At 43.4% G+C, this 24,761-nt stretch overlaps 1 protein-coding gene and 13 non-coding genes across 14 annotated transcripts; 9 read left to right on the top strand and 5 right to left on the bottom strand.

The window, feature by feature from the left end:
- Positions 1-1,861: 1,861 nt before the first annotated feature.
- Positions 1,862-1,933, bottom strand: trnaq-cug (transfer RNA glutamine (anticodon CUG)). Its single transcript has one exon. It is a non-coding gene; the product is annotated as a tRNA-Gln (tRNA).
- A 4,907-nt stretch (positions 1,934-6,840) lies between these two features.
- Positions 6,841-6,912, top strand: trnaq-uug (transfer RNA glutamine (anticodon UUG)). The gene has a single exon. It is a non-coding gene; the product is annotated as a tRNA-Gln (tRNA).
- Positions 6,913-7,109: 197 nt separating this feature from the next.
- On the top strand, positions 7,110-7,183 carry trnat-agu (transfer RNA threonine (anticodon AGU)). The gene has a single exon. It is a non-coding gene; the product is annotated as a tRNA-Thr (tRNA).
- Positions 7,184-7,557: 374 nt separating this feature from the next.
- On the top strand, positions 7,558-7,672 carry LOC128753083 (U5 spliceosomal RNA). Its single transcript, XR_008413831.1, has one exon. It is a non-coding gene; the product is annotated as a U5 spliceosomal RNA (small nuclear RNA).
- A 661-nt stretch (positions 7,673-8,333) lies between these two features.
- Positions 8,334-8,415, bottom strand: trnas-uga (transfer RNA serine (anticodon UGA)). The gene has a single exon. It is a non-coding gene; the product is annotated as a tRNA-Ser (tRNA).
- A 799-nt stretch (positions 8,416-9,214) lies between these two features.
- Positions 9,215-9,286, top strand: trnaq-cug (transfer RNA glutamine (anticodon CUG)). Its single transcript has one exon. It is a non-coding gene; the product is annotated as a tRNA-Gln (tRNA).
- Positions 9,287-11,688: 2,402 nt separating this feature from the next.
- trnaq-cug (transfer RNA glutamine (anticodon CUG)) lies at positions 11,689-11,760 on the top strand. Its single transcript has one exon. It is a non-coding gene; the product is annotated as a tRNA-Gln (tRNA).
- A 2,117-nt stretch (positions 11,761-13,877) lies between these two features.
- On the top strand, positions 13,878-13,951 carry trnat-agu (transfer RNA threonine (anticodon AGU)). Its single transcript has one exon. It is a non-coding gene; the product is annotated as a tRNA-Thr (tRNA).
- Positions 13,952-14,658: 707 nt separating this feature from the next.
- On the bottom strand, positions 14,659-14,804 carry LOC128753075 (U4 spliceosomal RNA). Its single transcript, XR_008413824.1, has one exon. It is a non-coding gene; the product is annotated as a U4 spliceosomal RNA (small nuclear RNA).
- Positions 14,805-15,907: 1,103 nt separating this feature from the next.
- On the top strand, positions 15,908-16,020 carry LOC128753079 (U5 spliceosomal RNA). The gene has a single exon (XR_008413827.1). It is a non-coding gene; the product is annotated as a U5 spliceosomal RNA (small nuclear RNA).
- A 649-nt stretch (positions 16,021-16,669) lies between these two features.
- Positions 16,670-16,751, bottom strand: trnas-uga (transfer RNA serine (anticodon UGA)). The gene has a single exon. It is a non-coding gene; the product is annotated as a tRNA-Ser (tRNA).
- Positions 16,752-19,287: 2,536 nt separating this feature from the next.
- Positions 19,288-19,359, bottom strand: trnaq-cug (transfer RNA glutamine (anticodon CUG)). The gene has a single exon. It is a non-coding gene; the product is annotated as a tRNA-Gln (tRNA).
- A 1,178-nt stretch (positions 19,360-20,537) lies between these two features.
- trnaq-cug (transfer RNA glutamine (anticodon CUG)) lies at positions 20,538-20,609 on the top strand. The gene has a single exon. It is a non-coding gene; the product is annotated as a tRNA-Gln (tRNA).
- An 847-nt stretch (positions 20,610-21,456) lies between these two features.
- LOC128767522 (uncharacterized) lies at positions 21,457-24,553 on the top strand. Its single transcript, XM_053879630.1, has 2 exons — positions 21,457-21,582; positions 22,641-24,553. The coding sequence occupies exons 1-2, from the start codon at positions 21,508-21,510 to the stop codon at positions 24,402-24,404; spliced, it is 1,839 nt and encodes a 612-aa protein (XP_053735605.1). The 5' UTR covers positions 21,457-21,507; the 3' UTR covers positions 24,405-24,553.
- Positions 24,554-24,761: the final 208 nt, after the last annotated feature.

Consider the following 24,761-nt stretch of genomic DNA (forward strand, 5'->3'; position numbering starts at 1 on the left):
CTCTGTGTCCAGCGTGATCTCAGAGCCTCCACTTCTGGACATGACGGCGGTCTGTGTCGCTGTTCATCACCAAAGTGGGAAAATAAATATGTCCATTCTTCTCACTGCTGGGCTCTTGTTCTTCTGTGACTTGCAACACAGATTCCTTTATTGACATTAGTGCGACAGAGATGACCATCACACACTGATGCTTCTGAAATGTCACTCTGGCTTATACAGTGCTATGTTCATCCACTATACACAAACACCCATTCACACACAGCTTGACACACCTCAGGGAAACTCGGCATTTAAGTGTCTTCACTTTCACCACTCACATGAACATGAATGACGCATTGACAAGCTCTTATGCAGCTGGATTCAGAGTCCAGACCACTACACCATGGAACCAGTCATGTTGACTTTGGAGTTGTTCTTGGACCGTCCTTTGTAAAACTGGTGTCATAAACCCTGCCGTCTTGACAAAGTGTCAAATCAATGTTTTAAACATTGATTTGACACTCAATGTTGGGATTTGAACCCAGGATCTCCGGTTGACTAGACAGGGGCTTTGACCAACTAATCCACAGCGCCACACAGGTGAGTTGTTAAATAAAAAAAATAAATAAATTAAAAAAAAACTCTGGTCTTAGAGATCTAGTAGAGAGAGTAATGAAAAGCTCATGAAATATTCTTGAACATGGCTCTTGTGGTTTGTGAACAGTTGCATCTGGGTCGACCAATATTTGTCATAAGTAATAGACACTTTCAGGCAACATGTCTGGGTCCCTTCAAAGGAAGTTTTGTTGAGGTTCCACCTCGATTTGAACTCAGATCACTGGATTCAAAGTTCCGAATGCTGACCATTACACCATGGAACCATGAGAGTTTTCATACTTTGGAATGGTTCTTGGACATTCCTTCATAAAGCTCTTGCCAGTAGAAATGCAGCGAGAGGAAACCTCATGGTCCAATGCTTTCTCATGAACACTTCAAAGGAAATACATGAAAGTGAACCCATAGCATGCGAATAGAACATAAAAATGTCCATAGCAGAGGATGGTTTCAATCCATCGACCTCTGGGTTATGGGCCCAGCACGCTTCCGCTGCGCCACTCTGCTACCATCAGACAACACTGAGCTAGTATCCATGTGGAGGAACGCAGCTCTTGTCATGTAAACTGTTCCTGCCATTCACTGGCATCAACAGCACAAACTGGACCTGAATGAAAGTGGTTGGAAAGACTTCATTCCCTCAGATTGAGCCTCATGCACCAGGCTACACAGATGTGATGAAGAGCTGGGTGAAGACACTTTGCATAGTGAAGAGCATTTAAAATGGGACCCACCTCAGTTTTCCTCAAAAATTCCTTAAATAAGTGATTTCCTTCATGATGTTTTCTGTCATCACATTCATTGAATAAACTATCTTACTCATGATAAGTGCGTTAACAATCACTATTTTCCCTCCCAGTCCTAACTTCCTGGTTTTCCCAGAGTTTAATCCTTATTGTCTGTTTCATGTTGTCTTTTCAGAAGAGAAATCCATGAAGGTTCTAGACGTCCTTCAATGTTGAAAACCTGCCAACCAGTGGCAGAAATATCATCTCTAACAGACGTCTGGACTGCAAACAACTCCTCCAGGATCTCTGCTAACTGTCATCGCACCACTTTCATGGAGTCAGAAGCCTCTTGGTGCCACTGGAAAACAAGGCACGGAATTGTCATTGAGCAGAGATAGAGAGACAGTGAACAGCTGGAACAACATTTGGCTTTGTTGATGGAACAAGCTTGGACTGAATGGTGGTTGATGAGGTTGTACAGTGAGAGTGGGACAGAGCCTTGAAATGACCTGGCATCTGCTCTGCCAAGTCTAAAACGCAGGTTCCACCGAGACTTGAACTCAGATCACTGGATTCAGAGTCCAGAGTGCTGACCATTACACCATGGAACCTCATATGTCCTTCACTGAACATCAAGTAAATCCAGTATTAGAAACTTTGTTGTATAGACCTTAATTATATTTCAGTGATTATTTTGAGTGACATTAATGTTGATAAAATAACTTTAAGCAGGGACGTAACACAGTGTTAAACCTATTACCAATGGGACAACTAGTAGTTTTATTTATTTTTTGATTTGTTTTCAACAGAACAGTACACACAAACAGGTGATGATGAATAAACAAATAAAAATACAGGCACATTATGGCAATATGAGGCCAGCAGTTCAAAGACAAAGTATAATAATCTGTAAGAGAAACTACATGATGACTTAGGGACATATATATAGCTTTTATTGAATATTTTGACACTGCTTTTGTGCTCTCAAAGTGTCTGTCCATCGATTTTAAAATGTAGCAAAGAGCAACACAGTGATGTATTATCACGCTGACCGTTCGGCTCTTAACCGAACAGTTGGTGGTTGGATCCCACCCAGGGTCCATGATGATCACCCAGACAGCCATATGAAGCTCACCTTCATGGAACTTGAAGATTCCATGAGCATTGGTGCTGTAGACGTTAGCAGAGCTGCCTTCCAAGCAGTTGACATGGGTTTGATTCTCATCCAGTACAAGGCACCTCTGTGTTTGCTGTACAATCTGGAGTCTTCCCATCAACCTTTCTCAGACATGGACTGATAACATGGCCCAGGGTTTTAGTAATGAACTGTGATGTTGTTGGAGATACGTAGAAACGAAGTGCAATGGCTGGGAATCAAACCCAGGTCAATTGCTTGGAAGGCAGCTTTGCTCGCCACGATACAACCGTTGCCAATTCTATCCAGGAACAAGCAAAACCACTGAAAGCGGCCACAACAACCTGGAGCTGAACGCCCAGAAGACAGTGGAGATGATCATAGACTTCAGGAGAGTAACAGTTTCTCTGTCCCCTCTCATGTTGGCTGGTTTGCCCATTCTTATTGTGGACTCCTTGGACCTCAAATGGGAACTGACCATCAGGTCCCTCATCAGCAAGGACCAGGAAAGAATGTTCTTCTTTAGGCAGCTACGAAAACTACGACTGCCAATGAGGTTGCTGGTGGAGATCTACACGGCCATCATCCAGTCCATCTTCACCTCCACTGTCACCGTCTGGTACAACAGCGCCACCTCCAGGGACAAGAGCCGACTGCAGCGCATCGTACGTTCTGCTGGGAAGGTGATCGGTTGCAACCTGCCACCTCTTCTGGACCTGTATGTCTCCAGGACCCAGAGACGTGCAGGTCGCATCAAAGCCGACCCTTTTCACCCTGGACATGGACTGTTTGTTCCTCTTCCCTCTGGCAGGAGGCTACGGTCTATCCAGACCAGAACCTGATCAGGAGTGATGCTGAAGTATTTGTTTCAATCTCAAAGAAGAGTCAACAGAAAAGGAACAAATCTCCTGTGACCAACGTCTGAAGAAAATGTTCACGTCTGGGGTATGAGCTCATAGAGCACCAGTTGGACAGTGGAGGCACGAGGAGAGGGATCAAAGAAAGACAGGTTCCACCTAGACTTGAACTCAGATCACTAGTTTCAGAATCCAGAGTGCTGACCATTACACCATTCACCTTCATATGTAATTTCAACATTGGTATTTGAGCATGGAGCAGGGAGATGGCTGCGCGGTCTGGAAAGTTGAGGGCTGAATGGATCTTTAGTCCCAGGTCACTTGCCTCAATGTCATGCAGGGTTTTTTCGTGCACCGCTCATGTAGCTTTCTTTTCTGTAGTGTCTGTTTCATGCAGTCTTTTGAGAAAGGATCACGGATCACTGTATTCAGAGTCCAGAGGGCTCACTATTACACCATGGAACCACTGGTGGCTGCTGTTCTCCAGTGAACATCCAGTATATCCAGTGTTAGAAACTCTTGTCCTTTTCTTGTGTGGGAATCTATTGCAAGCCATTCCAATCTCAGGCTCCAATTTCTTCCTAAATTCTTAACCTCAACCTTCATCCACAAAAATTCATGTGAGGGGCAAGGACTGTTGCGATTGTTGGAAAGTTCAATTGAGGAGTTCCGGGTTTGATGAGGCGCCGTGAAAACCCTCTCTGCACAACAACACCCTCCTCCTCCCCCACATCAACACCATCGCCACCACACCTCACCACAGACCAGGTCAGAGGAGAGCTGAGGAAGCTCCGACCCAGGAAAGCTGCAGGCCCAGACAAAGTGTGTCCAAGACTACTGAAGACCTGCGCTGCAGAACTGGGGGAACCAGTACAACGGATCTTCAACCTCAGCCTTCAGACTGGGAGAGTGCCAACACTCTGGAAGACATCCCGCATTGTTCCAGTTCCGAAGAAGAACCGGCCCAGCGAGCTGAATGACTTCCGACCAGTGGCACTCACTTCACACCTGATGAAGACGCTGGAACGGCTCTTCCTCAGCCTCCTCAGACCTCAGGTACAGCACGCCCAGGATCGCCTGCAGTTTGCATACCAGCCAGATGTTGCCGTGGAGGATGCCATCCTCTACCTACTCCATCGAGCCCACTCCCATCTGGACAAGGGAAGCGGCACAGTGAGGATTCTCTTCCTAGACTTCTCTAGTGCCTTTAACACCATCCAGCCTTCTCTGCTTCGGGACAAACTGGGCAGGATGGGAGTGGACCCCCACCTGGTGGACTGGATCTCCGACTACCTCACTGGCAGACCACAGTACGTCGGGCTGAAGGACATCACGTCTGACACTGTGGTCAGCAGCACAGGAGCCCCCCAGGGCACAGTGCTGGCCCCTGTTCTCTTCACCCTGTACACATCAGACTTCTGCTACAACTCAGAGCTGTGTCACATTCAGAAGTACGCAGACGACACAGCCATTGTCGGGTGCATACGGGATGACAGGGAGGAGGAGTATCGGAGACTGGTCAGGGACTTTGCTGCATGGTGCCGCACCAACCACCTACAGCTCAATACCTCTAAAACGAAGGAGCTGGTTATTGACTTCGGGAGGTCCAAACCAAGACCGCGACCAGTCCTGTTAGAGGGAGCTGAGGTGGAGACTGTGGACTGTTACAAGTACCTTGGGCTGTGGCTGGACAATAAACTGGACTGGACAACACACACCAGCCACCTGTATAGGAAGACACAGAGCAGGATGTACTTCCTGAGGAGACTGCGGTCCTTCAACATCTGCAGTAAACTGCTGCAGATGTTCTACCAGTCTGTGGTTGCCAGCGTCCTTTTCTACACCGTGGTGTGCTGGGGGGGCAGCATATCCAAGAAGGACACTTCCAGACTGGACAAACTGATCAGGCGGGCCGGCTCTGTGGTCGGCATGAAGCTGGACTCTCTGGTGACCGTGGCAGAGTTGAGGACTCTGGACAAACTGCTGGATATTATGGACAACACCAGCCACCCTCTGCACACCGTCATCAGCAACCAGAGGAGCTTGTTCAGTGAAAGGCTGCTGCTCCCCAAGTGTCGGACCAACAGACTTAAGAACTCCTTTGTACACCACGCCATCGTACTCTACAACTCCTCACTTGGGGGGAGGAAGTAGTAGGGTACACCACGCTTTACCACATAGAAATGGACACCTGCTCTTACAATGTGCAATACCCATCTCAATGTGCAATAACCATCCCTACGGTGCAATAACCCTTTTTAACCTAGTTTAATTTTTAACTTTTTAATTTGTTTTATTTTATTTTATTTTATTTTTTATTATATATATATTTTTTTTTTAATCTTATTTTATTTTCAATTGTATTTTTACTTCCAGGTTATTAGTATTATTATTTTTATTTCATTTGTATTTTCTTTCTTATTCTCTGTGTGATGCTCTTCCTAACTGCATGCCCTTCCTTGCCTCTATTGTTACTGGAAACGTAAATTTCCTGGAGGGAGTCATCCCAAAGGGATCAATAAAGTCAAGTCTAAGTCTAAGTCTCTAAGTCTAAGTGTGTGTGGAATGCATGTTTGCAGGTGCGAGATGTATGAACGGCTGGACGTGTGCACCACCGTGTGGACTGCAAGGGTATTGTCGTTTGGCTGTCAACGTGAGTGTGTTATGTGTGTGACACCTGAGTTATCAAGCTAATTGTGCACGATTTGTTCATTTTGATTGTGTAATAGAAATATTCTCAGAAGTTGAAAGACACAAGCGAAGTTGCATCGTGCTGCATCGTGTCATGTCAAGTGTCGTTTTCTGGGTTTGCAGAAATAAAGAAAATTCAACATAACACCCTGAGGATTTCTTGAGTGCCATCTAAGTGTGTTACAAAATGATTTGTTTGTACTTTTGAAAGAAGAATGATGTATCATTTTTATTGATACTTTTCAAAATAAAATAAAACAAACAGCAGGCCCTCGGTTTGAACCTTGCTCTGGGATGGAAAACTGGATCAGATTCCCATTTTAAATGCTCTCGACAATACAAAGCATGTGCTGCTCAGTTCAAGCTCTGCTTCTTTGACAAAAGATGGCTTTGCTCGCAGTTGTCTTCACCCAGCTCTTCATCACATCTGTGTAGCCTGGTGCATGAGGCTAAATCTGAGGGAATGAAGTCTTTCCAACCACTTTCATTCAGGTCCAGTTTGTGCTGTTGATGCCAGTGAATGGCAGGAACAGTTTACATGACAAGAGCTGCGTTCCTCCACATGGATACTAGCTCAGTGTTGTTTGATGGAAGCAGAATTGCGCAGCGGAAGCATGCTGGGCCCATAACCCAGAGGTCGATGGATCGAAACCATCCTCTGCTATGAACATTTTTCATATCCAGTTTTAATGTTACAGGGTTCAAATCCAAGTGTTGCCAATAACATGTTCATGGGAAAGCATTGGACCATGAGGTTTCCTCTTGCTGCATTTCAACTGGCAAGAGCTTTATGAAGGAATGTCCAAGAACCACTCAAAAGTTTCAAAACCTTCATGGTTCCATGGTGTAATGGTCAGCACTCTGGACTTTGAATCCAGTGATCCTAGTTCAAATCTCGGTGGAACTTCATCTCTGACACTTTGAAGTGACACCGACATGTTGCCTGAAGGTGTCCCTATTACTTGCAGCAAATATTGTTCTACCCAGACACAATTGTTCACATTCCACACAGGAGCGATGTTGTACAAATTTTCATTCATCTTTGTACTTGATCTCTAAGACTAAAGGGTCTTTATTTTTTTTTTTTCTTCTACTGCGCTTAGCGGCGCTGTGGCTTAGTTGGTTAAAGCGCCTGTCTAGTAAACAGGAGATCCTGTGTTCAAATCCCAGCAGTGCCTCACTGGTGAAACATTGGTTTTTTTGACATTTTGTCAAGACGGCAGGATTGATGACACCAGTTTTACAAAGGACGGTCCAAGAACCACTCCAAAGTCAACATGACTGGTTCCATGGTGTAGTGGTCTGGACTCTGAATCCAGCTGCATCAGAGCTTGTCAATGCGTCATTCACGTTCATGTGAGTGGTGAAAGTGAAGACACTTAAATGCCGAGTTTACGTTGCAGCTTTTTATCTTGTGTCGTACTTTTCCATGGATTATTTCCCTACTTTATCTTCATCATGTCGTGAGACACGCACGATGCAGAGGGCGCCACCATGAGTTAAAGGTTGATGTGGAAGAATACAGCTCCTTCTCTGGTTCAGTGTCAGTAGTTCACTCATGTTTCTCTTCAGATCGTATAAATCTTTCGCCTTTTACTAAAGATTTCCGTGGAGAGGAACAACATGAGTTTTTACTAATTTTTTTGATGCCCTGCTCTTGTTGGGCTTCTTATTGTGTTCAATGTAACCTGTGTGGTCAATAACTTTGTATCACAAGTGCATAGTTGTTATTCCCAAGATGTGTATCTATGAAGCAGCAGAGTTTGTTGTGTAACTTCAATTGATCACTCAATTTCCATGGTTTTCATGTTTTCCTGCTCTCAAAGTGTCTCTCTTTTTGTACAGATCCTCATTCTCATGTCTCTGTGACGTAACTGGTCAGTGTGTTTGGCTGTTGTGGGAAAGGCTGCTGGTTAGAGACCACCCTGGGAAGAAGATCCACTTTGGTTCTGTGATGAACCTCAGGGTTAGTAGGGCAGGTGATGGGCTGGTGATTTCACAGTGCTGTCGGCCCGTACGTTCCCCAGGGGACTGGAATGTTTCATTTGTGCATTCAAAGGTTTTTAACCAATACTTTGAGGAAACTGCATGAAAAGATCAGACCCTGCCTTGAATTGTTGGACTGTCACGACATACAGTCTGGTTGAACTCCAGTCAGCTGAAGAGCAATGAAGTCACACACACTATGTTACGTGACGGTTCCACAGAGCGATTCCTGGTGGACACAACATCACTTCATGCGGCATATTCCAGCCCAAGGCACAACACTATTGTCATGTGACAGTTCCTCAGACTCAAACTGACCAAAGCATCCTGAACACACACTAACGTTGTTGGTAGGACTTGAACCTACGCGGGTACAACCCAATGGATTTCAAGTCCATCGCCTTAACCACTCGGCCACAACAACATCGTGATGAGAGCCGTTTATCTGTCTTTTGTCCATTTGAAACACCTACACCGAGAAGACAAGAAACTCTTTTGAAGACAGTAATGTCCGCATTTTGGCAAAAGATGACAGATTGTTTGAAAGAGTCTTACTCTCTGACTCTTACTAGTCCGGATGACCTGATTCAAACCTGTGCTGCGTGATGACCTGGATAACTGAGCACTCTCACAAACTTTGCTGTTTGTTTTTTTTCTGTGAAGCCATTTTCACAAAACCACATTGTCAAACTTTTTATTTGCAACAATAACATAATTCACTCATTTATCTGTACTCATTCAATGCACTCAGAATCATGGTCAGACTTGAAGTGAACTATGTACAGTGTTCTGAAGGATCTTCCCTGGAGGTGGATCGAAACCATCCTCTGCCTTGAACGTTTTTATATTCTATTCAAATGCTATAGGTTCACTTTCATGTGTTTCCTTTGAAGTGTTGATGATGTGTCAAGCTGTGTGTGAATGGGTGTTTGTGTATAGTGGATGAACGTAGAGAGCACTGTATAAGCCAGAGTGACATTTCAGAAGCATCAGTGTGTGATGGTCATCTCTGTCGCATTAATGTCAATAAAGGAGTCTGAGGTGCAGGTCACAGAAGAACAACAGCCCAGCAGTGAGAAGAATGTTTATTTTCCCTGGTAATGGGTTTAAAACTGTGTTACTTTCCTGCTTGAGGAAAAAAGAAAATATAAGTTTCGACATGTGGTTGTTAAAGTAAAGTTATTTATATACTGGATGTTCACTGAAGGACAGCAGCCACCAGTGGTTCCATGGTGTAATGGTCAGCACTCTGGACTCTGAATCCAGTGATCCGAGTTCAAGTCTCGGTGGAACCTGTCTCTTTCTGCCAGTGATCACACTCCTCGTGGCTCCACCGTCCAACTGGCGCTCCATGAACTCATACTCTACATGTGAATAGTTTATAGGTTCCTGTCCTGAAATGGTGCTGTGACTGGTGGTGGAGTGCCTTCATGAGGCTTCCGTTGACTCTACTTTGTGCTTCAAATACTTCAGCGTCACTTCTGCACCATGAGTAAGTCTGAGTGGAACCTCTATGTTTGCCTGGTACAGCAGGGCCACGCCCAAGGAACAGGGCAGACTGCAGCGTGCATTCTGAGAAGGTGATCGGTAGCATTCTGCCGCCTCTTCAGGACCCAGAGACATGCTGGTCGGATCAGAGCCGACCCTTCTCACCCTGGTCATGGACTGTTTGTCCCTTTTTCCTCTAGTAGGAGGCTACGGTCGATCCAGAACAGAACCTCCGACACAGGAACAGCTTCTTGTCCTCGGCTGTCAGATGAGGAAGAATTGGACCATTAGGTTTCCTCTCACTGCATTTCTACTGGTTATACCAGTTTTATGATGGAATGTCCAAGAGCCACTCCAAAGTTCCACAACACTAATGGTCAGCACTCTGGAGTCTGAATCCAGTGATCTGAGTTCAAATCTTTTTGGAGCCTCAGTTTTCATGTCCTGAAACTTGCTTTGGAGTCACACTGACATGTTGACGAAAGCTCTTCCTGTAACTGATGCCATATATTGTTCGAGCCACTCGTCTGTTCACACACCACAATTCCCAACAGAAGCCACATTCCACAACTTCATTGCACTGCACACTTGATCTCCAAGACCAAAACTTTCTATTTAATCTGAAAGTTTATAGATTTGAAGGAATTATTGTAGCTATATAAATTAGACTTTTAATCTAAGAGGCCTCTTGACGTTGCTTATTCTTCTTTTATTCCAGCATCTGTTCTACGAACTTTTACCTTTGCAGTGTAAATGAAGGGGAAGGAATTGCGTCTCGTGAGTATTACAAAGTAATAAACCTAAGTTTGAGGTGGAGGATGAAGGAAGAAATTGGAACAAGATTGGAATGGTTTGCAATGGATGTTCAGACAAGCAGTGGAAAGGAGTCCTATGACTTTGGTTACACATGTTGTTGTGGCCGAGTGGTTGAGGCGACGCACTCGAAATCCATTGGCGTTTCCCTGCGTAGGTTCGAATCCTGCCAACAACGGAAATCTTACATTTTATTACACTGTGTACGTCCGATGCCTGTTTCAGTTTCTCAATCACAATGTCTCCTGGAGTTGGTGTATGGCAGCAAGCGCTTTACCCCACCAATATTATGCCGATACAAGCTCATGGAACACTCCAAATGAACATGCAAAGCACCACTATAGTGAGGAAGACTTGTCCACCAGCCCGACGTGTTCCACAAATGCCGGTGCTGCAACTATGAGTTAGCAAAACACATGCGCGAGTTCTGCCAACTGATGTTTAGTGGTAAGTGCATGCGCTGCTCCACTTAGACTGCACCTGATGTGGACCGGAAGATAACTACACGATACCTACTACTTTCTCTTCTTCTCTGCCTTTGCCCTCGTCCCCTTCCTCACCACCATGGTCATCCTGAAATCTAACATATGAAGAGATCATTCTCGAAAAATCCCTTTCAGCATTAAGAAAAACTGAAAGCGCGAAATACAGAAATACTCATAAGAAAACACACTGAATGGCGAAATGTCTCCCAGAGGAAACACTCTCAGTTCAATAACATAAATTGGTGCATTACGTGAGTTGTCCCTTTCAATTTTGCATGACAAACAAAATTGGAGAACTTTGCTTTAAAATATTATAACATCTACCCAGGAAAGTTGCTCCTCTCTAAATTTACTCGAGTTGATACTTATTGCTCCTTCTGTGAAAACACAATACATTAATTGTGCATTTATCCTGAATCTGTCAAATTCTTCAATTAATGCTGAAACTTCAATTTGCATTTTAATACCCTGTAAAATGTTTTTATTTTTTTCTAAGCTAAAAGAACTCTCTGACTATAATGACATATTCTCTTGTCTATGATTCATGCCATTTCTCTCTGAGATTATGGAACTTTGTCTTTGAACGGACTCACTTTGAATTGCACTAATGTGCCTGTATTTATTACTTTTGTGTATTTGTCATCATCTGTTTATGAATGTTGTTTTATTAAAAAAAAAAAAAAAACCTCCTCCTCCTCCTCCTCTGTCCCATTGCTAATAGGTTTAACATTGTTACATAGCTGCTTGGTGAAAAGGAAAACAAAAGTTTGAGCATGTGGTTGTCAAAGTAAAGCTATTTTAGATTATCATAACTTTTAAACCATCACAGAAATGCAATAGCAAAGGTCTCCACAACACAGTTTCTCATCCTGGATATACTGGATGTTCACTGAAGGACAGCAGCCACCAGTGGTTCCATGGTGTAATGGTCAGCACTCTGGACTCTGAATCCAGTGATCTGAGTTCAAGTCTCGGTGGAACCTGTCTGTTAGCTAATAGTGTGTCAGCTAACAGACACACTTCAGTGAAGTCTTTCAGCACTATTGGAAAGTTATCAGGTGCCATGATTAACTTTGGGAAACCAGAGGTGATGTTCAGGATTTCAGCGATGAGAACACACCGACTTCAGGTCTTAGATTTACTGGTGATGAAAGAATATTCAGAAAGTAAATTTAGGGAAGGAAAATGAGATAGAAAGAAATCAATACCAGGAATTAGTCACCAAATGAAAAAAAAAGAATGTGATGAAATGTGAGGACAGAAAACATCATGAAGGAATCAGTGATATGATCAGGAACATGATTTGGGATGGGAAGGGAGCCAGGATCAGGAAAGAGGTTTTAGAGCATGAGGATGATGATGGAGGATCAAGCTCGTTACTTTGGAGAATCAGAAAAGTGTGATAAGGGTCAGAACAGTGACAAAATACTTGGAACAGGAGGATGATCAGATATGGAAGAAGGTTTTGAAAAGAAAGTTAAGGAAATATTGTGGTTGTGAAATAATGGGAAAATATGTGTCTTTTAAAGAAGCACATTTAATAAAAACAAATGAATTCCACGAGGAAGTACTTGAAGAACGAAGATACCCCCTAAACAAGGTGAGCTATGACTGCGATACATTGTTGAAGATCTTGAAACAACCCATCTTTCTAAATAATGTGACAAAGAAAGTGAACAAGGTCCCATGTATGTGTGTCATGGTATTTACGACATGTCAATCAGGTACTTAGGGGGCAGGGACTGCCATAAAGAGATGTTGTTACAGACCACGAGAGTGATTGGAGTACGGGAAATAAAAGGAACCTCAAAGACCTCTGGACTGTTTATTGAATAACCTCACTTTACAGTATGGAGGTCTGGGATCAGAAAAATAAACTCTATAACTTGTGAGTACGTCCCAGGATTCATGATCGCACAAGTGCTGATCGATAAACTGGAAGAGAAGGGCGGAGCTCTGAGACCAGGAGGGCGGCTCTAGTCATGCAGGACATCAAAGAAGGCATGTGGACAGAGTGGAAAACTAGAATTGAGACAGGAAGAACAGAATATTGAATGTTGAAAGGTATTAATACTAATCTTTCAATCATGTCCCTCAGTTTTGCAAGATAGACGAAATATTGTCTAATATCAAAATAGAGTTGGTATTATAGTGAATGTGAATCATGTGTCATGTCAGATCATTGTTTCATTTTCTGAAAAAGGAAGATTTAGATTTAGTTTTTTCTCGTTTGATTTCATTAATGGACGACAATATAGTCATCAACTACGATTCTGTTGAGTAGAATCGCTGATGAAAGACAAACCTTAGAAAATGAAACAAAATGTGAAACATGGAAATTTGTTTGATTAACTACACTATTCTGTTGTTTCTGAATCATTACCCATTGAGAGAAATGGGATGGAAGATATATAATTTATTTTTAGTAATTGGATGGCGCAAATGTGTTTGTATATTATTTGTTCGTACTTTTGAAAGAACGATGTATCTTTTTTATTAACACTTTTTTAAATGAACAAACAGCAGGCCCTCGGTTTGAACCTTGCTCTGGGATGGAAAACTGGATCAGGTTCCCATTTTAAATCTGTCGACAATACAAATCAATGCACATGGATACTAGCTCAGTGTTGTCTGATGGAAGCAGAGTGGCGCAGCGGAAGCGTGCTGGGCCCATAACCCAGAGGTCGATGGATCGAAACCATCCTCTGCTATGAACATTTTTCATATCCTGTTTTAATGTTACAGGGTTCAAATCCAAGTGTTGCCAACAACATGTTCATGAGAAAGCATTGGACCATGAGGTTTCCTCTTGCTGCATTTCTACTGGCAAGTAGAACCACTCTAGCGCTCTGGACTTTGAATCCAGTGATCCGAGTTTAAATCTTGGTGGAACCTTATGTCTTAAATTACCTTTGAAGTGACTCAGACATGTTGCCTGAAGGTGTAACTATTACTTACAGCAAATATTGTTCTACCCAAACTCGACTGTTCACACCCCACAGGAGCTATGTTTAAGAATTTTTCATCAGGTTTTCATTACTCTCCGTACTTGATCTCTAAGACTAGAGGGTTTTTATGTTTTTATTTTCCTCTCCTGCGTGGCGCTGTGGCTTAGTTGGTCAAAGCGCCTGTCTAGTAAACAGGAGATCCTGGGTTCAAATCCCAGCAGTGCCTCACTGGTGAAACATTGTTTTTCAGATACTTGGTCAAGACGGCAGGATTTATGACACCAGTTTTAAAAAGGATGGTCCAAGAACCACTCCAAAGTCAACATGACTGGTTCCATGGTGTAGTGTTCTGGACTCTGAATCCAGCTGCGTAAGAGCTTTAGAATGCGTCATTCATGTTCATGTGAGTGGTGAAAGTGAAGACACTTAAATGCCTTGTTTCCCTGAGGTGTGTCAAGCTGTGTGTGAATGGGTGTTTGTGTATAGTGGATGAACATAGAGAGCACTGTATAAGCCAGAGTGACATTTCAGAAGCATCAGTGTGTGATGGTCATCTCTGTCGCATTAATACCAATAAAGGAATCTGAGGTGCGGGTCACAGAAGAACAACAGCCCAGTAGTGAGAAGAATGTTCGTTTTCCCACTTTGGTGATGAACAGTGACACAGACCCCCGTCATGTCCAGAAGTGGAGGCACTGAGATCATGCTGGACACAGAGCTGCTGCTCAGTTCCACACCAGTGAAGGGCGGTTTGCAACTCTCCTCAGCAAACAGACCCCGTCTGGAGATGCTGAACAGGACAGTTTCTTGACGCGTTGGACGGTCATGGCATCGGAAACAGTCTTGCTTGATTATGATGGCGTGTCTCGGCAGGTTCCCATTTTGTCCAGGAGTGAGGAGTTTTTGGATTATGTTACATCAACAGCAAACACGTCCCCACAGAGACATCAAAAATTGCCGTAACAACTGTATTTCAAGTGGTCAAGGCGGGGTATAGACCTTTAAGGTAAGTTTTCAACTGGCAATAATCGCGCCTCGGATTAACCTCATAGGCTACGATACTGCCACTGTGCAAAGCTGCTGGTTGAGTTGCTCAGATGAGGACCCATGGAATTACGCCTTACATTACGTGACGGTTCCACAGAGCCACAACTACAAACGAAGCTCAAGTATTCCAACCTGCATTCATAACACTCACACTGCTGTATTTCAGACATGACCGCTGCATCCATTTATGGACAGAGTGGAACTGAGTAGATACATTTCTTGTGCTGACATGGACTTAAAGAAATAGAAAAGCTGAGGAGCCAAACTCAGTCGGCCAAAAACACCATCTCACCGCATGTTTGTAAATCCACTATTGTCGATTTCTCTTTGTGACAGTGAAAGTTCCTTGACAGGAATCTGTGCAGTGATGTTCTTGTGTAAACTGTAGCAACCTTCCATACAGTTGACTTGGGTTCAATTCTCAGGCTTTGCCAATTGTTTTTGCCATCTAACCATGGATGGCAGAATATTTGTGCCTCAACTGTCAACACCACAAATGTCCCATTAAGGCTGGACGCGGACGACCAACACATAGGTCTCAATGGGATAAAAACCAATCTCCGCCTGGCGTTGTTGGTAGGACTCGAAGCTACGGGGGAAATCCCCAATGGATTTCAGTTCCATGGCCTTCATCACTCGTGCCTTCAGTGGATTTGTGACTGGTCAGAAGAAACCAGTTCTCTGAATCACGATTGAATGGAATGAGGTATGTGCAGTGGCTGGGAATGGAACCCAGGTCAAGTGCTTGAAAAGCAGCCATCATCATTGTTGCTTGAAAGATGAGGAAGAGATGACCCATAACTAAATTACTGATGAAGTGGCTGGGAAACAGTGTTGTTGTGGCCGAGTGGTTAAGGCGATGGACTAGAAATCCATTGGGGTTTCCCCACGTAGGTTCGAGTCCTACCAGACTGACTTGATGTTTGAAGCCCAAATATCTTGAGTGTTGTGGACAAGCTGCTCATAGAGTTTACGTTGTAGCTTTTTATCTTGTGTAGTACTTTTCCATGGATGACTTCCCTACTTTATCTTAATTCATCATGTTGTGAGACACGCACGATGCAGAGGGCGTCACCATGAGTTAAAGGTTGATGTGGAAGAATACAGCTCCTTCTCTGGTTCAGTGTCAGTAGTTCACTCATGTTTCTCTTCAGATCGTATAAATCTTTCGCCTTTTACTAAAGATTTCCGTGGAGAGGAACAACATGAGTTTTTACTAATTTTTTGATGCCCTGCTCTTGTTGGGCTTGTTATTGTGTTCAATGTAACCTGTGTGGTCAACAACTTTGCATCACAAGTGCAGAGTTGTTATTCCCAAGATGTGTATCTATGAAGCAGCAGAGTTTGTTGTGTAACTTCAATTCATCACTCAATTTCCATGGTTTTCATGTTTTCCTGCTCTCAAAGTGTCTCTCTTTTTGTACAGATCCTCATTCTCATGTCTCTGTGCCGTAACTGGTCAGTGTGTTTGGCTGTTGTGGGAAAGGCTGCTGGTTAGAGACCACCCTGGGAAGAAGATCCACTTTGGTTCCGTGACGAACCTCAGGGTTAGTAGGGCAGGTGATGGGCTGGTGATTTCACAGTGCTGTCGGCCCGTACGTTCCCCAGGGGACTGGAATGTTTGATTTCTGCATTCAAAGGGTTTTACCCAATACTTTGAGGAAACTGCATGAAAAGATCAGACCCTGCCTTCAATTGTTGGACTGTCACGACATACAGTCTGGTTGAAGAAGACCAATGAAGTCACACACACTATGTTACGTGACGGTTCCACAGAGCGATTCCTGGTGGACACAACATCACTTCATGCGGCATATTCCAGCCCAAGGAACAACACGATTGTCATGTGACAGTTCCTCAGACTCAAAATGACCGAAGGATCCTAAACACACACCAACATTGTTGGTAGGACTTGAACCTACCCGGGTACAACCCAATGGATTTCAAGTCCATCGCCTTAACCACTCGGCCACAACAACATCGTGATGAGAGCCGTTTTTCTGTCTTTTGTCCATTTGAAACACCTACACCGAGAAGACAAGAAAGTCTTTTGAAGACAGTAATGTCCGCATTTTGGCAAAAGACGACAGATTGTTTGAAAGAGGAGTAAAAGAGGCCATTTTTGTCAAAGTGGAAAAAGCTTCTCTAAACAGAGGTGGAGGACTGAGACACCATCTTTCATCCTTTCAGCATGGACAGGTCCTTCACACCTGTACAGTGTGGTGTCAACATCTGAATTGCCTCAATTCCCACCTGGGTTACATTCAGCATTTGCATTAATGGACCATCAACACCCATCCCCAATGGGCGGGGACCAATAAGCACATCTCCATTGTCATAATGCTGACTCTTGCCACCCATCACACTGGATTGGTCCCACCCCTGTCCATCAACACCTTTGCCCATTCAACTGGCCTAATATAAGCCTGAACTCCAACCCAGCACATTAGAACTGACGAAGCCTTCTGGATAGGAGGCCAAACCTTTTCTCTGACTCTTTCTAGTCCAGTTGACCTGATTCAGACCTCTGCTGCGTGATGACCTGGATAACTGAGCACTCTCACAAACTTTGCATAGTGCTTTTTATTTTTATTTTTTCTGTGTCACAAAACCACATTGTCAAACTTTTTATTTGCAACAATAACATAATTCACTCATTCATTTATACTCATTCAATCCACCCAGAATCATAGTCAGACTTGAAGTGAACTATGTACAGTGTTCTGAAGGATCTTCCCTGGAGGGATGAGGGTCAAGAGACCAGGGGAGCAGCATCTGGTTCCTTATCTCAGCAGGTGCCCTTTTTTTGAGGTTTATTACTTTGTAATAGTCACTAGACGCAGGCGTCTGTGATCATTCCTTCCCCTTCATTTTCACTACAAATGTAAGAGCTTGTTTTGGACTAAAAGAGGATGGACTGTAGCCTGCTGCCAGAGGGAAGAGGAACAAACAGTCCATGTCCAGGTGTCCTAAAGAGTTGGCAGTCTGCAACCGATCACCTTCCCAGCAGAACGGATCGCTGCACTCTGCTCTTGTCCCTCGAGGTGGTGCTGTTGTACCAGACGGTGATAGAGGAGGTGATGATGGACTGGATGATGGCCGTGTAGAACTCCACCAGCAACTTCATCGGCAGTCGTAGTTTTCGTAGCAGCCTAAAGAAGAACATTCTCTGCTGGTCCTTCCTGATGAGGGACCTGATGGTTGGCTCCCATTTGAGGTCCTCAGTGATGGTGGTTCCTAGGAAGCAGAAGGAGTCCACAATAAGAATGGGCAAACCAGCCAACATGAGAGGGGACAGAGAAACTGTTACTCTCCTGAAGTCTATGATCATCTCCACTGTCTTCTGGGTGTTCAGCTCCAGGTTGTTGTGGCCGCTTTCAGTGTTTTTGGTTGTTCCTGGATAGAATTGGTAATGGTTGTATCGTGGGAATCAAACCCATGTCAACTGCTTGGAAGGCAGCTCTGCTAACGTCTACAGCACCAATGCACATGGAATCTTCAAGTTCGATGAAGGTGAGCTTCATATGGCTGTCTGGGTGATCGTCATGGACCCTGGGTGGGATCCAACCAGCAACTGTTCGGTTAAGAGCCGAACGGTCAGTGTGATAATACATCACTGTGTTGGTCTTTGCTCCATTTTAAAATCGATGGACGGACACTTTGAGAGCATAAAAGCAGTGTCAAAATATTCAATAAAAGCTCTATATATGTCCCTAAGTCATCATGCAGTTTCTCTTACAGGTTATTATACTTTGTCTTTGAACTGCTGGCCTCATATTGCCATAATGTGCCTGTATTTTTATTTGTTTATTCATCATCACCTGTTTGTGTGTACCGTTCTGTTGAAAACAAATAAAAAAATAAATAAAACTACTAGCTGTTCCATTGGTAATAGGTTTAACACTGTGTTACGTCCCTGCTTAAAGTTATTTTATCAACATTAATGTGACTCAAAATAATCACAGAAATAGAATAAAGGTCTATGCAACAAAGTTTCTAATACTGGATTTGCTTGATGTTCAGTGAGGGACATATGAGGTTCCATGGTGTAATGGTCAGCACTCTGGACTCCGCAGCCATTAGCTTCTCCTCCTCCGGGACACATCACTCGCGGATCTGGTCTCTGATTGGTCAATGCGCCACGACTGGTCGCAGCAGTTCAAAAAATTGAACTACTGCGACTGTCGCAGTAGTCCAGTCGTGTCATCTTGAGTAGCCGGAATCGGCATATATAGCTCAAATCGCGTAGCATCGGACACTCCAGTCGTGTCGCGGCCATGTTGGTCGCCGCTGATCGCCGTTAATCGCCCAACTCCATTGACTTTGTATGCAAATCAGTCGTGTCGCCCGCGGTGTGAACGTACCTTTAGAGATCAAATACGGAGCGTAATGAAAACCTCATGAAATATTCTTGAACATGGCTCTTGTGGTGTGTGAACAGTCGCGTGTGGGTAGAACAATATTTGTCGTAAGTAATAGGGAGACGTTTGGGTCCCTTCAAAGGAAGTTGAGTTGAGGCTCCACCGAGATTTGAACTCGGATCACTGGATTCAGAGTCCAGAGTGCTGACCATTACACCATGGAACCATGAGAGTGTTCAGACTTTGGAGTGGTTCTTGGACATTCCTTCATAAAGCTCTTGCCAGTAGCAGCAAGAGGAAACCTCATGGTGCAATGCTTTCTCAAACACTCCAAAGGAAACAAATGAAAGTGAACCCATAGCATTAGAATAGAATATAAAAATCTCCATAGCAGAGGATGGTTTCGATCCATCGACCTCTGGGTTATGGGCCCAGCACGCTTCCGCTGCGCCACTCTGCTTCCATCAGACATCACTGAGCTAGTATCCATGTGGAGGAACGCAGCTCTTGTCATGTAAACTGTTCCTGCCATTCACTGGCATCAACAGCACAAACTGGACCTGAATGAAAGTGGTTGGAAAGACTTCATTCCCTCAGATTTAGCCTCATGCACCAGGCTACACAGATGTGATGAAGAGCTGGGTGAAGACAACTGCGAGGAAAGCCATCTTTTGTCAAAAAAGCAGAGCTTGAACTGAGCAGGACATGATTTGTATTATCGACAGAATTTAAAATGGGAACCTGATCCAGTTTTCCATCCTAGAGCAAGGTTCAAACCGAGGGCCTGCTGTTTGTTTTATTTTATTTTGAAAAGTATCAATAAAAATGATACATCATTCTTCATTCAAAAGTACAAACAAATCATTTTGTAACACACTTAGATGGCACTCAAGAAATCCTCAGGGTGCTATGTTGAATTTTCTTTATTTCTGCAAACCCAGAAAACGACACTTGACAGGACACAATGCAGCACGATGCAACTTCGCTTGTGTCTTTCAACTTCTGAGAATATTTCTATTACACAATGAAAATGAACAAATCGTGCACAATTAGCTTGATAACTCAGGTGGCACACAGATAACACACTCACGTTGACAGCCAAACGACAATACCCTTGCAGTCCACACGGTGGTGCACACGTCCACCCGTTCATACATCTCGCGCCTGCAAACATGCATTCCACACACACAGAGAGGGTTTTCACGGCGAGTCATCAAACCCGGAACCCTCATTTAACTTTGCCCCTCACATGAATTTTTGTGGATTAAGGTTGAGGTTAAGAATTCAGGAAGAAATTGGAGCCTGAGATTGGAATGGCTTGCAATGGATTCCCACTCAAGGAAAGGACAAGAGTTTCTAACACTGGATATACTGGATGTTCACTGGAGAACAGCAGCCACCAGTGGTTCCATGGTGTAATGGTCAGCACTCTGGACTCTGAATCCAGTGATCCGAGTTCAAATCTCGGTGGAACCTCATATCTTAAATTACCTTGGAAGTGACACAGACATGTTGCCGGAAGGTGTAACTATTACTTACAGCAAATGTTGTTCTACCCAGACACAACTGTTCACACACCACCCAGGACCCATGTTGAAGAATTTTTCATTACTCTCTGTACTTGATCTCTAAGACTAGAGGGTTTTTTTTTCCTCCTCTGCTGTGGCTTACTTGGTAAAAGCACCTGTCTCGTAAAAAGGAGATCCTGGGTTCAAATCCCAGCAGTGCCTCACTGGTGAAACATTGATTTTAAACACTTTGTCAAGACGGCAGGATTTATGACACCAGTTTTACAAAGGACTGTCCAAGAACCACTCCAAAGTCAACATGACTGGTTCCATGGTGTAGTGGTCTGGACTCCTGCTGCATAAAGATACGACCACACCGAGCGCCAATTTTCAGTCGCGGTAGCACCAGTCGTCAGTAGCAGGTAGCTTGCTCAGGTAGTGGTTAGTTGCCACCTGCCCGGATCGAACACGTCGCCAAAGTAGGTCAGTCGCCGGGGGGCGTGGTCACAGGTTGTGGACGGTGGATTGAAGATGGCGGAGCCGGTGCTCGCTACTTATCAAATGAAAACATGGAAAAAGTACGGAAGAGGATTAGGGCCAGTAAAGAAAACTTTAACTTTAAAGTGAGAATTCTGACTTTAAAGTGAGAATTCTCACTTTTTTCTCAGAATTCTGACTTAAAAGTGAGAATTCTGACTTCAATCTCAGAATTCTGACTTTAAAGTGAGAATTCTCACTTTTTTCTCAGAATTCTGACTTTAAAGTGAGAATTCTGACTTTAATCTCAGAATTCTCACTTTGTGACGTTGAGCAATGAATTGTGGGGCGGGAAACGTCAGATCGCTGTGTAGCTGTGAAGAGACAACATGTCATCGACCAGTGACTTTTTGCGCAGTCGAGGAGTTTCAGAGGACATCATCTCACTTATGGAGGAGCAGAGGGTGAGTAACATATTGCCCTCATTTGGTGACTGTTGAGTACTTAAAGGAAATGCTCCATGTAGCTTGTAGCTTCGCTGCTAATTCATATCACATTGATGGGATCTACCCGCGTGAATATGCAGATTAGGAGTCGTTGGTTCCTTCAGACAAAAGTATTCAAGAGACAGTCCAGATACGTCATGGTGACGTCATATAACATTTGTAGAACTCGGCGACACTTTGCATCCAGCCCCTTTGCTTGCTTGACGGAGCCAGCGATCCGGTAATTAAGGAAGAGGCAGACACCGCTCCTCATTCACAACATTGCTTTCATTAAATCAGTCAAATATACGATTGTAAAATAACAGAAACTGTGCGATCACTGAACAAACAGACAACATTTGAACAAACCAGCACGTCTTGACGCTATTAACCATCGTGCCATTAACATACATGCATATGAGCCAGTAATCTCCTGTCTTTGGTGACTTATTTTGCAGACATTCACATGTTCAGCGCACAAAAGAGACGTATCTAATGTTCTAGAGTCATCGCCGCCAAGGTGTCAGTGACGATGTGAGTGTGTTTGTAATATATTGGGAACTTGAATGAAGGCAACTGTTCGTTTGGTGCGTGCATTTTATTTTACGCCCGTCACACTCACTCGCCGATGCTTCGTCAAGCGTGTTGGCCAACAAAAACCTTCCCTTAACCATCGCTAATATCAGTGCACTCCACTCCACTAACACCTACTAGGGCAACAACACAGTCTATAACACGGTTGTTAATTATATTTCTTGTTCTTATATTGCTCGCATGCTTCACGCTGCTGCTGTCGTTTGTTGTCGAATGTGTTGAATCTAATTTTAGACTCATTAAGCTTATTTAAATCTAAGTAGTTTTGAAATAATATTTTTAGGCATATATGTACATCACAAATTATTAATATATTTCAACGTGTAACAGTTGCAGCATTTTTGTCAGTTTGTATTTTATTTACAATTTTATAATACTTACAATACTTTGTGATTCTGTTATATTTTAATTGATTGTCTTTTTTTGCTGTTTTTCTTGTGCAGATTGATAGTGACGTCATCTCACTGATGGATGATGAAAGTCTTGCCAATTTCATCCCCTGTTATGGAGACCGAATTGCTCTCTTCAATTTTTGCAAGACAAAACAGCCCCCATTAAAAAGAAAAAACGGACTTTTGGAAAAACTCAGTGAAAAAATAAAACTCAGAAATGAAAGTGCGAAAGGGGACACTGCCTCAAAAACGAAAATACAACAGATTAAGAGGCAGAAAACCACAAGAAATGTTGCGATTGGATGGATACACAATGATGGAAAAATAGCAAAACAGGTGAGGGAGAAGCAGGGAGGAGGTACCAGAAAGGTTAAAATGTCCACAGAAGCTGGGTTAAAGGACATTCTTGAGGAGGGAAAAAAACTGTTTTTCCCTGGTGGAATTTCTCCTAAAGGATCTGAATTGGACTTCGAGTTTGAGGTGTGGGATTTCAAACAGAATTACCTCACTGATGACACCTGCCAGTCCATTGGCAATATGTACGAGGCAGCAAAACTGACGTTGTTGCGTTTTTACATTGCAACAAGGCGAAAAGATGAGCAAGATGACGCCAGCACAACGACAGGGGAAGTCTTGGCTTTGTCACACAATGGCAGTGAAAACAACTCTGCAGAAATTGAGGAGGTCACAGTTGAATCAAGTGAAGTCTACATATCTTTGGACATTTCTGTTGATTCAGAAATTACTTTTGGTCCCACATATGATGCAGAGGAAGATACAGAGGTCACATTGATTTACGATGGTCCAGCTATGCCTCTCAGTCCACCTGATCCACCAGATGCGATGACAATAACTGTTCACTACTCTGACACATTGAATGATATGATTACAGCTTTCTCTGATGACGCCATCTTGAACAAATCACTGAATGTGAAACGCATATTACCAGATAATAGAGAAGAAGCAGGTGTTGGATCTGGAGTGCTGAGGGATGTTCTTAGCTGCTTCTGGCAAGAATTCTATGAACGATGCACCCTTGGTACAATAGTTAAAGTGCCATTCATCCGCCATGATTTTCCTGAGGAAAAGTGGAAAGCAGTTGGGAGAATCCTTGTTAAAGGTTACCAAGATTGTTGCTATTTCCCAAACAAACTTGCATTTCCCTTCCTCGAACAAGTGCTTTTTAACTGTGTTTACAGTGATGCGAAAGCCCATTTCCTGCAGTTTGTGAGCAGCCAGGAACGAGATGTGTTGATGGAAGCAATGAAGGACTTTTCTGAAGTGGACCTAGATGATCTTGTCGAAGTACTTGACAGCTATGGCTGTAGAAGGAGAATCACAGCTGAAACCTTTCCCACAATACTGCTGGAAATAGCACACAAAGAGCTGGTCCAAAAGCCCATGTTTGTTATAGACTGCTGGAGGGAGGTTACTCTTCAGCATATCTCCATCAGTCCTGAAGCACTGAACAAATTGTGCTCTGACTTGCAACCAAAAGTCTGCCAACTGCTGAGATTTGCGACTGATTTAACCCCAAAGCAGAAAGAAGTGGCAAGTCATCTGAAAAAGTTCATCAGAGAGTTGGATGAAGTCAAGCTTCAGAAGTTTCTCCGGTTTTGCACTGGCTCTGATCTTGTTGTTACAGACACCATTCCTGAGGAATTCCAGGAAATGACAGAGTTCACGAGAAGACCCGTGGGGCACACCTGTGGGAAAGTTCTGCATATTGCTGAAAGCTATGAAAATTTCCCAGATTTCCGATCAGAATTCAATGCAGTTCTCGAAAGCAATGTTTGGATGATGGACATTGTTTAATTGTTTTGCACCCTTAACTAGAGGAATATAACGATCTAAAAAGTTCATGGGCTTCATTTAAAAGAAAGCCTAAGATGTTATACTTACTATTGGGAAGTTGTTTCAGCAGCTGCATTGTTTTATATGGATATATACCATGCTGCTACTATGAAGAGTAATATTTTATTGCATTCAATAAACTCACTCTTCTACAACTTTGTATTTCTGTCTTCACCTGAGTGTTTATTAAGTGTGTAAATATGAAGTGTCTCATAATGTTGTTCATATGTTTTGTAAAATGTTTTTTGCAATACATAGTACTTCAAAAATATTTATGGAACCAATCGAAACTAAAAAAAACGACATTGTAGACAGCGA

The sequence above is a fragment of the Synchiropus splendidus genome, chromosome 1, assembly GCF_027744825.2.
Source record: "Synchiropus splendidus isolate RoL2022-P1 chromosome 1, RoL_Sspl_1.0, whole genome shotgun sequence".
Lineage (NCBI taxonomy): Eukaryota > Metazoa > Chordata > Actinopteri > Syngnathiformes > Callionymidae > Synchiropus > Synchiropus splendidus.

Coding starts and splice junctions, on each gene's coding strand:
- LOC128767522 (XM_053879630.1), top strand. CDS start 21,508: ATGTCATCGACCAGTGACTTTTTGCGCAGTCGAGGAGTTTCAGAGGAC. Junction 21,583..22,640: donor CACTTATGGAGGAGCAGAGG/GTGAGTAACATA, acceptor TTTCTTGTGCAG/ATTGATAGTGACGTCATCTC.